Source organism: Chanos chanos, chromosome 8 (assembly GCF_902362185.1).
Source record: "Chanos chanos chromosome 8, fChaCha1.1, whole genome shotgun sequence".
NCBI classification, from domain to species: domain Eukaryota; kingdom Metazoa; phylum Chordata; class Actinopteri; order Gonorynchiformes; family Chanidae; genus Chanos; species Chanos chanos.
The window spans coordinates 39,786,143-39,798,021 of NC_044502.1; the positions used below are offsets into that span (position 1 = coordinate 39,786,143).

General features: G+C 38.3%; 1 protein-coding gene across 1 annotated transcript; it reads left to right on the forward strand.

The window, feature by feature from the left end:
- Positions 1 to 5,815: 5,815 nt before the first annotated feature.
- Positions 5,816 to 11,602, forward strand: cyp4t8 (cytochrome P450, family 4, subfamily T, polypeptide 8). The gene is made up of 12 exons (XM_030781330.1): positions 5,816 to 6,053; positions 6,278 to 6,422; positions 6,564 to 6,608; positions 6,767 to 6,894; positions 7,028 to 7,152; positions 7,248 to 7,402; positions 8,369 to 8,475; positions 8,644 to 8,834; positions 9,191 to 9,324; positions 9,928 to 9,992; positions 10,299 to 10,381; positions 10,960 to 11,602. Exons 1-12 carry the CDS (start codon positions 5,853 to 5,855, stop codon positions 11,138 to 11,140), a joined length of 1,560 nt encoding a protein of 519 aa, XP_030637190.1. The 5' UTR covers positions 5,816 to 5,852; the 3' UTR covers positions 11,141 to 11,602.
- Positions 11,603 to 11,879: the final 277 nt, after the last annotated feature.

Below are 11,879 nucleotides of genomic sequence, written 5' to 3' on the forward strand. Positions count from 1 at the left end.
TCAGTCAAGTTTCAATAAACATTAATCGGTTATATCACTCAAACACTGTACCTAACTCAATTAATTTATTTTTAGCAGCGAATGTAATTCCAAATCATTCGAATTCCTGTCATCATCTTTTTAACATTTCGCAGATTTTCTTTTCATACTGATATCAAGCTCTATCGACGCAAAACCACCATATGTAGCTACCCTGCGCTTACCGTTTCTTGAGTGGGATAAACAGGCTTGAAGTACAGATGGAAGAATAATTATGCTGAGTAACAGTCTCATGACAACTCAGTCTGTTTTCAATTAAAAGACAAAGCATATAGAGCAAATTAATATCTGATACATGAGACACTTGGCAGTTTTAAGAACGTCCATTACCTCTGAATTGATGAACAATACCTTGTTTGTCAAAGTTTAACACAGTATGACATTTAAGTTGTTTTCTGGTGTTGTTTTGTTGCTTTGCGGTTCTGCTCACTTCACGCTGTGATGTGGTGTGGCTTTGAATTTCCTCTTTGGTCCATCACCTTATATGTACACAACCTTTGTGAAGGTTGTCATATAAGGCCAAGTAAAGCACCACACAGAACAAAACGTGCAAAACTTTCAGCTCTTTGACACTCTTTAAGTATTAAAGAAAAATAGTGCCAAAAACATAACTTTGTGTGACACAGTTTCAAAAATTTTCTTCCAGTGTTGAGATTAAACTGGCTTTGGCTGTAAGGGGGTAAGGGGGTAAAGCAACAGGCCATCACAGCAACAGGCCATCACATTATAATATGATAATTGCAATTTGAGTCATATCTTACACTCTGATCAGATATAATATTAAGATATAAAAATATTTGCTGAAGGTATTTTGGATCAGTATATGGGCTTTGTCTTTACTGTTGGGGGGCATTTAGCTCTAAAATATAAAAAGTAGGCTCTGGTGACATGAAAGTTGTTTTGTTTCTGTTTGTGGACTATATCAAAGTAGACACGATGGAATAACAAATTTCAATTTTTATTCTGTTGAATCGAAAGGCTTCTTTCATGAGCTGAATGCGTAAGTGGATGTGCATTATTTACAAAATAATTACAAAATATGATTGAAATATGTGTGTATTATAGGACGTGGTATGCTATACGAATACGTAACGAAACAAATGGAGAGACAGAACTTAAAGTTTATTGTTAGTAGAACAATGGAAATTGCAATCAGGGGCACCGTGACGAATTGAGCGATGGGCCTTGTGGTTTGAGCAATAGATGAATGGAAAAGATGATGACAGATTGAAGCAACATACTGATGGTGGGGGTTTGCGGGGGTGGGTGGCACATCAGACACGGTGTTTTCCAGAATTAGAATCCCCCATGTTCAGTCTGGGCCAGTCATCTACTCACTTAAGAAAAAAAAAAATCTTCTTCATTGTCAGATCTTTAGCAAGCTTCAGCTAATTCATCTTTTAAGATTTTTGCATGAGAACATTCACTTTCTGCGCAGCTTTGCCTGAGCGAGGGGTAACGTGTAGACTCTACATCTCGTAAATTATTCTCCATTTCAAAAAAGTCAAATATTTACTGTGGGACTCAAAGTGTAAGCTGTCTCCATTTTTAGCCTACTTTTTGCTTTAGTTTTTACTCTGCTGTAAAAGTGAGTAATTGTAGCTTTTTAGAAGCAACCACAAGTTGTTCCTCAGACAGTTAAGAACCGCGGTTCTGAAACTTTTTTATTAAGACCACAGTTACTATTTAAAACATGACTAACATTCATCAACAAAAAAATGACTAATTTGCTTCTTGTCCAGAGGGGGAGCACTGCATATTAACCATTTTAACTCAGTGTCACTTCTGATGAGGATGTGTTGACTCAGGACTATTCAACATTAGCAAGCAAGTGGGCCAATACTTGAGTCGAATATTTTGTCAGCTAAAGGCCGCAAAAGGTAATATACAGCATAACAGATCTGTTATTACATGTAGAAAACAGCATCTTTACCCCTTTCCATTTATCATCTTAAAAACAATTCTAAATAGTTGCCAATCCATGAACAAAACACAGAGCATGACAAATATTTACTAAACCAACCAAACACAGTGCTTTCAAAACAGGTCCATATCCATAAATGTGTGCTGGAGAGAAAATAACAAAATAACAAAATGGCCATCAGACTGTCAGCAAATAGGTCTGTTTATCATCAGAAACAGAGGGAAGCAGATTGGGGGTACTTTAGAGAAGAAGGACCATACCCAGAATTGTGTGGGCAAATACAAGATGAATATCAAAATTTTAGCGTTGTAAAGATGCTAACAGTCTGAATAACTGCCGGAAAAGCGAGTCATGCTGTGATTTGTAGTGCCTTGCAGTAGTAAGACTGTACTAAGACAGGTCCTGAGGAGCCAACTGAACGGTGAGAACAAGATCAAAGGTATCAAGACATATGCCCTGCCAGTCATCAGATACCCGGCGGGATGGAATGGAATGGAAGCTGCCTACATCTATGCTGACTACTTTGTGAGCACTCTACCGAAAATCTAACATCCAAAGGCTGGACACCAGTCCAAAGGAAGGGTCTACTATCCTGAATGAGACATGACCGCCTTTACTGACACAGACATGAAACATCCACAAGCACATCCAAGCAACGACCCCCAAGGATAAGCTGTTAAGAGAATGCCTGAAACAGACAGGGGATGTGGATAACGTGGAAGCAGAACAGGTGTCTTGGCAAGATACGCCCCTCCACAGAATGTACTACCGACTTATCACTTACAGCACAGCTGGCAAACATGGTGAAATCCTACAACTAGCTGGGAGAGGACTGAGGGATAGGACAGAGACTCTCATCATAGCAGCACAAGGACAAGCATTCAGCACCAGATCAATGGAAACAAGGGTGTAACACATCAGGCAAGACCCAAGGCGCAGACTGTCCAGAGAGGTTCCTGAGACAATCCAGCCCATAAGACTGGGCTGCAAGATACAGGCAGGACAGAATACACTGAAAGCCACGACCAAGTGGCAGGGATCGCACACAGGAACATCTGCCAGGAATATGGGTAGGACACACTCCAAAGTCCAGTTGGGAAGAACCAGAGAGAGTGGTAGAAAACAACAGAGCTAAGGTTTAGCGGAACTTCCACAGACCGATAAAAAAAGTAATGTCTAACCAACCAGATAAAGTGATCGTAGATAAGGAGCTGAAAACAGAAGTGGTGATATATGCGGCAATCCCATGGAATTTATATATAATTATTACATATTATTATGTTATATATTATATATAACTATATATAAATATGTGTGTGTGTGTGTGTGTGTATGTGTGTGTTTATAGAAATTATAATTACATATGTATTATATATGAGACTTTATATGTGATTATATGGATTTATCAAAATGCACAGCTGTCATTACAGCTGACAAGGTTTCGTCAAAATTTTGGTTTCATATCTTCACAATATTCAGCCACCACTGATATATTGTTTAAACAGATAAAACAAAACACAGTCCTCATGTTTCAGAAAAAAATATTTACTCAGTGGAGATGTGCAGCTTCCAACATCAATGTAAAACTACTTTTCATCATTGCTCATCATTGCTACTGTGAGTTGAGTGAAATGAACCAGTTTGAAGTATAGACGGAAGGATAATTATACTGATTATGATTATCCTCTGCTTTCAATAAAAGACGAAGAGCATACAGAGAGTGAGTATCTGACCAATGGGACACTTGGAAGGAATGATTTTGAACAACACTCAGTACCTCTGATTTGACTGATGACAACTTGTCTGTAAAACATTAACATGCTATTCAGGCTGATTTGTCAGGTTATTCTCGTTTTCTTTTTCTCTACTCACAGCTTGTGAAATGTGGTATGGCTTTGAATTTTCTTCCTCAGTACATCACCTCATATATAGAGCAGGCTTTGTGAAGGTGAGGCCAGGCCCAATGCTATAGTAACAGGTAACGTTGTCTGACACAGTTTCAAAGCTTACCATTCAGCCTTGACATGAAACTAGCTTTTGTTGTAGGACTGACACAATGTTTTTCATTAGGAACATTTAAATTTAACCTAAAAAACAGATAGTTCCGGTCCCTGGTGCTAATTTGGTCAATACAGTGTTCTAGCGATGTTAAAATACATGATTATAGAAGCAGCTATGATGCGATACACGTCTGTTCACCTTAATTGTGTATCTGTAGTATGACTATCCGCTGTCACTAAGGAGAGATTGGGTCCTTGACAGTAGCTCGCGTTAAATGGGACAAGACTGACAACTGGTTAGTTAGCTAGCTAGCAAGGTCTGCTACATTTGAAAAAACCTGAAAATCCATCCATTTCAAAATAGAGCAGACAGGGCCACATATGTCAACAAGAACCAAGATACTTAAAATACTTTGCCCTGTTAGGTAAACTATGTTGTAGCTAAAAAAATAAATAAATAAATTGTGGTGTCATGCAAACACTGAAAGAGTAAAAGTCTGCATACTACCAATTCTTAATAGTAATTTTAAATTGTTTTTCAGTAAATTTGAATTTTGGGCCTGAATTTTTCTATACTATATATGTAATTATATAAATAATACAGCTAACAGAGACAAGAGATGAAATCTTAGTGCTACAACGGAATTTTACAGAAAGGGCTACTAAAGGACATCAGCTGCTCACTGCAAAATGAATTTCAGTTTCAGTTTCAAGTCATCAGCAAACTGGAGCCAATTATTTTTTTAGGATTTGCCTGTGCTTTACGACACCCATTCATCCCTCCATCTTAACCCCGACTGTAGATGGTGCTGACCAATACACAGTGGTTAATCTAATAACAATCACAGTCTTTTGTTGCATTAAAGAGATTACAAAAAAAAAAAATCGTCTAACATTAGCTTCAGTCATGCGGTGTCTCTTTCTTTTGATGGTTCGGGGAGCTGTTCTCAAATGTTTAAGCAACAGGACCAAAGTTTTTGTATATAATAAGTCTCTAAGGGCACATTCATAAACACAGATTAATCAGTTGCTTGCACATCCAAAGAGGCTGCACCGTGTTAACAGTGTGCTCCGCTGTGAACCTTCTGATGAGCAAGATTAGGAGTGTGGTGAATCAACATTCAGTCATTACACAATCACTATCATGAGTTTATAGGTGTATAAGGCTTTATCACGTCTCATATCAGCTGTGAATAAACTGCCAGCTAGGCCACAGTTTAAGAGGAGCTGGTTTGAAGGAATCTACTGAAGTTAACATTGACTTGGACTACTGAGAATTTTGTTCTCTTACTAAATCTCAAAAAGTTCTACATTGGTAGTAGCTGAATACATCTGCAAGCAGTTGACTAACTGTGTGACACAAGCACTTAGTTCAGCCGATGTAAGTCTTCTTTAACCATAATAGTATTTTACACTGCTGCTTCTTTTTTTTCACTCCTCTAATGTTAACTGGATCATTTGGACAAATTCTTGGCTGGAGAGAAAAACAGATAAGTCTGAAGAAAGCACGGCCGCGACAGACAATTCCATAGAGCTGAATTAACACAGAGAGCTCGTATGCGTGGTCAGTTTGCTACATTCCACTCTGTGTGTGGAAGGTTAAATGAGGAAGAACTCGTCCGTCTTCGAACTACTAACCTGAATTTCATTATTTTGCTGCAACAGGTTTTTTCAAGTGAAGTTGAGTAATTTAAACCGTCGATAAGTGTTCTAGCTGACTGATTTGGATCTGCGCAGTGTGATAACCTATGAACCCAACTATCTCTTAAGAAAGACAAATACATGGATTTAAGCCCTTCCCCTTTGTATATCAATGACGTCGCAATCCACCCACTTTTCCTTGTCTCATTTCATCTAGGTCAAACAAACCACTTAGCAACTTGTGGGAAATGGATTTTAATACTGCGTTGGAAAATACCGCCAATTTTTTCTTTAATCCTTATCGTATACACTATGTTGTTGCAGTTATATGTGTCGTTTATTTACTTGTGAAAGTAAGTGGACTGATATCTGAAAAACGTAAATGGACTCATGCTCTTGAACATTTTCCAGGACCACCGACACACTGGCTTTTCGGGCATGTTCATGAGGTGAGAATGATGAATGCTATATTTAATGCATTATGTCTAGTATAAACTATGCACGAATTATGCAAGATGCGTGATTTTCATTGTTTTACTGTACGATACATTTGTTTGTTTGAATTGTTTCTGTGCAAAAGTTGCAGTCAAAGGCGTTTACAACTGAGTAACTCTTCCACAAAAACCATTCAGTAAAACCCAAAATCCAATATGCGTTTCCATCCTTTTTATAGTTTCGTCAAGACGGAACCGACTTGTTCAGAGTTCTCAAATTCGGTGAACAGTATCCCTATGCGTTCCCTATGTGGTTCGGTCCTATCGCTGCGTTTTTGAATATCCACCACCCAGCATACGTGAAGACCATTCTCTCTTCAACAGGTTTCATGTTTACTTCGTTACTTACCAGTTTTCGTCATTTACTGACAACGAATTCCTGATTGCGTAATGTTAAATAATCACAACAGCTGTTGCCGCTACAGCTAACATAATCTTGAATCGTTTTGCTCTCTTACATCCCAGAGCCCAAGGATGATATCGCATATAGATTTCTGGTACCATGGATAGGTAAGATCACACATTCAGTATATAACATATGTGTTGGGCTATCACGTACTTAGCGGTTACGCTCCGCGTAATTTAGCACACGTGTAAAACCCTCGGTGGAAGATGCTCTTCTGACTTTCGCATCACGTTAAATGTATGCATCAACTTTATTTTTGTAGGGGAAGGACTGCTCGTAACAGATGGACAGAAATGGTTTCGTCACAGAAGACTTCTGACTCCGGGTTTCCATTACGATGTTTTAAAGCCCTATGTGAATCTAATTGCAGATTCAGTCAAAACAATGCTGGTATGTTTCTAAACAGAATCAGATGTCACTTTTCCTAGAATTTATCACATTTACCTGAAGTAAATAATTGTTTGTTATAAGTTGTGTTGTCATCGCACGCTGTGAAGGGCATATCTCTTGCTTTCTCTTGCAGAGCAAATGGGAAACTTACGCAAAAACAGAGCAATCTTTTGAACTGTTTGAGCATGTAAGCCTAATGACCTTGGACAGCATCATGAAATGTGCTTTCAGCTGCAACACTAACTGTCAGACAGAAGGGTCAGTTGATAGCAGTAGCATACTGAGTTGTGATGTTTAATACATAGTTGTGCTTTGTTTACGACAATTTAAATGTATTGCATTTTTCATTTCAGTGGAACCAACTCATACATAAAGGCAGTGTATGAACTCTGCAACCTGGTAAACTTAAGATTCCGGGTCTTTCCGTATCATAGCAACATTATTTTTCATCTCAGTCCTCATGGGTACAGATACAGGAAGGCCTGCAGGATCGCACACAGTCATACAGGTATCCTGCTTTTTCCCCAACTCTGTAATCAAAACATACACCAGTTTGTGTCAGGGTTCTCACCCTACTTTCAAAACTATTCTGGATCATGCAGATCTTGAGGGTTGCACTTAGTCAAACCAGTTTCACAAAGCAAGTTGAGTACTCTCATCAGCAGCACTTCTGCAGGTAGACTCCTGTAAACATGCAATTTTCCCATGATATAAACTGTCGAGCGGCTATTGAAATACATGGGCTAATAAAAGTTTACTTGTTTTTATACTAGAAATTGTATAGGCTCTCCCCCCTACCCCCCTTTTTCTCGCCCTTTTTCGACACCTTCTCTTGCTATCATTCCTCCTCTCTGTCCCCATCCCTCTTTCTGTTGATCATGGCGATTTAACAAATATTACCATGATTAAAATAACCTGGAGCCGAGTAATGAGCAGCTCATTTTCAGGCCGTCAGTGAAACTATGGTAGAGAAACAGTATTTGATCTCGTTCGGAGGCATAAAATGGATAGGAGTAGGTTACTGTTATTACTATTACTATTCCTTAAAAGGAAAAAGTTATGTAAAAATATTTAAATTGAGCTCTGATTAACGCTTTTTATATTCCAAGGAGTGTCTCCTCTCTCTAGGGAGAGGTATCTCCAGAAGGATAGCTGCACCCCCTGTTTCCAAATCAGATAAAATGCCAGATGCCCTGCTTTCCTACAGTTCAGCTCACCTTAGCCATCCCACAGTTCAGTTTAGCTTCAGTTGAGCTCCGATTGTGTCAGCCATCACGCGCTCCGGCCTATGCCGCCCTGCTCGCCTCTTTGGCGGATGCACTAAAAGACTCTGCCGGCACCATGTTACATTTTTTGTTTGTTCTTGTGTAGTTATCCTGTAACTGATTGAAACAACAGTCATTGTGTATGGACATTCATGCTCTGTCAACTGGGCTTCTGAAGCATTGCCCTCAAATTCTTCTTTTCGTTATAGAGGAAGTTATACGTAAAAGAAAAGAGGCCTTACAGAATGAGAAGGAACTGGATACGGTCCAGAAGAAGAGAAATCTGGATTTTCTGGACATCCTTCTTTTTGCTAGAGTATGCACTCATTCATCACTGAGAACATGTTTATAAAAGTATTGCTGTGTATTGGCTTATGTTGCATAGAGACCTAAATGTAGTTAACTAGCTCAGGATGGTTCTTGATTGCATGAAGTTATAATAAATCATTCAAGTGGAGGACTATGTCGTAACGTTTCATTTCAGGATGAACAGAAACAGGGGCTGTCGGATGAGGCCGTCAGGGCAGAGGTGGACACGTTTATGTTTGAGGGTCATGACACTACAGCCAGTGGCATCTCCTGGATTCTCTACAGTCTAGCCTGTAACCCAGAACACCAGCAAAAATGCAGAGAGGAGGTGTCGGAAGTTCTGGGAGGGAAAGACACTATGGAATGGTACTGTGAGAAATCACCATCTCTCTGCTCCATAGATCTGAGTAGAGTCGTGTTTTGTTGCTTCTCATGGAATGTTCAGTTTGATATGGCACTGTTTCAGTTTGACGTAGCACGCACAGCCAGAAGGCTTTTTTAGATACAATATTTAACATGACAAAAACAATAGAGATCTAACTGAAATGAAATAGAAATCCCTGTAGTGAAAGAATGAATATTTGTGAGGAACCGTTGTTTTCTTTCTCTCGTTTTTTTGAAAAAAAAAAAAAAAAAATTCATGTCTTTAAAGTGTCCTGGAAATGAAGCTTCACTCTTCTTCTTCTTTTCTCTCTCTCACTCTCTCTCTTTTTTTTTTGAAGGGAAGACCTCAGTAAAATTCCATACACAACCATGTGTATTAAAGAATCCCTGCGCCTTTATCCGCCGGTTCCAGGAATGTCACGGAAGATAACCAAACCTATGACCTTCTTTGACGGGAGGACAGTGCCTGCAGGTAAGTCAGACAGGCTTGACAAAAGGAGGTGACACTAACCTTTGCCCCCAGTGACAAGCGTTCAAACATTAACTCATACGTGTGTTTGCTTTTCAACTTGCAAATTTTCTTTTAGTTATTTCATGCAGCTAAAGTGGACATTTGTGAGACTTTCATTGCTGTGCTGTTGGTTTTGATGTTTTTATGTATTTGACTTCGTATACACATTGTTTTGTTCTTGAGTGTATTCTTTTTTTGCATGACTTTGTACTGTTACCTTGAGTAAACTGAAGTACATTTCATAAAAACTGAAGTTGGCATGGCAGTAAAGTGTTGATTGGTTGCAATGACAGTACATCAGTTTTCAAAATAATTCAACAGATCAGTATTCTACTGAAAACTGGATAACTGTAGCAAACAAGTTGCCATAACTTACGAGTAATTTTATAGGGGCACAGATAGGCATGCAGTTCTGATTTTTGCATGTTATCTGTCTGACCTAGAGATAGCTCTGCAAGACTTGCTCTTACAAATCTACTGTAAATTAAAGCTATTTTTGATATCATTCATGTGCATAAATGTTTTTGTACACAGTTGCATTACTTTATTTGTGGTTTTCTTTAGGTTGTCTTGTTGGGATCAGTGTTTTTGGAATTCACAGGAACGCTACTGTTTGGGAGAACCCTCATGTAAGCCTGCAACAACAGAAAAGTATCAAACTCAGAATGTCTCTGCATGAGTTACTCGGTCAATACTGAAGCTCAGCTGACAAATTATGTAGCACATAAACGTTGTATTATAGCGGCATTTTTTTTTTAAATGCTTAAATCTCAATACACGTACATTGACACACATGCAATGTGTTCAGCAGACAGATATCAAAACTGGCTCAGCAGCTCCTCCTACTTCAAAGAACTGAAGTGTTTTTGATTAAACGTTACTGCGTGTACACGACTGATAAGTAGTTTTGCTTTCTTTTCTTTTTTTTTTGTTAGGTTTTTGATCCACTGCGTTTTCTGCCAGAAAATACAGCCAAGAGATCACCCCATGCTTTTGTGCCTTTCTCTGCAGGACCACGGTTAGTATATATACTGAGGTTGCATGCCTCCCATTACTGTTTTAAGAGAGGTGGGCCTTGGCTCTCAAATTACAGTCACAAGAAAGAAGCTATTTATTTACCTGAATGGAATTTGGAACCTTTGTACTTTAAACCTGGTTTCAACCTGACATTTAAAAATACAGAGAATTGCTCCTTATTTTATTTTATTTTATTTTATTATTTTGAAGCACTTATTATGTCTAGTCGAAAATATATAAATTTAACTCAGATGAGAAGTTTCACCATTTTTCATACTGTTTAATCAACTGAAATATTTAAAGTAAGGCAAACATAAAAATCGATATGTTGAATTCTGAAATATTTCTGCAAAGAATTATAGGTTTTTAGATTAACAGTCACTCTCGCTGAACTGACTCTGCCGTCTTACACAGAACTCTTCAGTACAAAATGATTTATTCACTGAAAACAAGCATTTGAACCACAGATTTGCAGATTGAGCTAATCTGATTACATTTTCCACATGGAAATGCAGAAATGCATATGGTTTTTCTACAGCTCTAAAAGTTATGTCATCACTATTTCTCTTCGGATCATAGAAACTGCATTGGACAAAACTTTGCCATGAATGAGATGAAAGTGGCGGTCGCACTGACTCTAAAGAAATATCGGCTTATCAAGGACCCCGATCATACTCCAAAGATGATTCCACGACTAGTGCTCAGATCTCTCAATGGGATTAACATGAAGATCAAATTTGTTGAAGAGGAACTCTGTTAGTTAAGATTTTTTTTTTGTACTGATGGGGGTGTGATGATTAACACATGTAGAAATGAAACTGATCAAATTTAATGGATTATGTGTAGTTTGTAATTTGTGTTAATATAGGTTGTAGATTCTATTTGATTGTGGCTCAGAAAAAAAGAGGGAATTGTGACGCATCCATTTCAAAGAAACATTTCGAAGTGACGTACTTCTGTGGTTGTCACAGCTGTATCCACACATTTCTTTTTTTTTGCTTATGCTGCTGCGAACGCGAAAAAAATTGCGTACGTGCTAATTTGCACTGAGGGTTAAAAATATATTTTCTTAGCAATTTTTTTGTAAATTCTGCTCAGATGTAGCAAGATCTGAATAGGCCCATCAGGGAAGAAGCATAAAGATATCGACATTAATTTCATTTACTGTCAGGACACTGCTTGGTTCAAATGCCACTGTTGAAAATAAATGGAGGAAATAGAATTGGACACAGACTGCTGTTTTTTTTTTTTTTTTCTGCAACTCTTATGAAATCCTGGACCGCATTCATTAGCAGGCCTAAAGACAAGTACAATGCAGGCTACTCGCCAAAGGATTCAGTATAAAAACTTTCATTTATTCATTCAAAGAAGGGTCAAATGTTTCTGGAAGTTGTCTATTAATGTGATTCTGGTTGGTGATGCCGTATGAAAACATTGGAGCTAACTGTCCAAACAGAATCCCATTTGTTGACACCCTGGTCTTTTTTTTTTTTTTTTTT

Bases quoted from the DNA above. Each gene is read 5' to 3' on its own strand.
- cyp4t8 (XM_030781330.1), top strand. From the start codon at position 5,853: ATGGATTTTAATACTGCGTTGGAAAATACCGCCAATTTTTTCTTTAAT. The intron at 9,325-9,927 runs GTAAGTCAGACA...GGTTTTCTTTAG, and splicing joins CGGGAGGACAGTGCCTGCAG to GTTGTCTTGTTGGGATCAGT. The intron at 9,993-10,298 runs GTAAGCCTGCAA...TTTTTTTGTTAG, and splicing joins CTGTTTGGGAGAACCCTCAT to GTTTTTGATCCACTGCGTTT.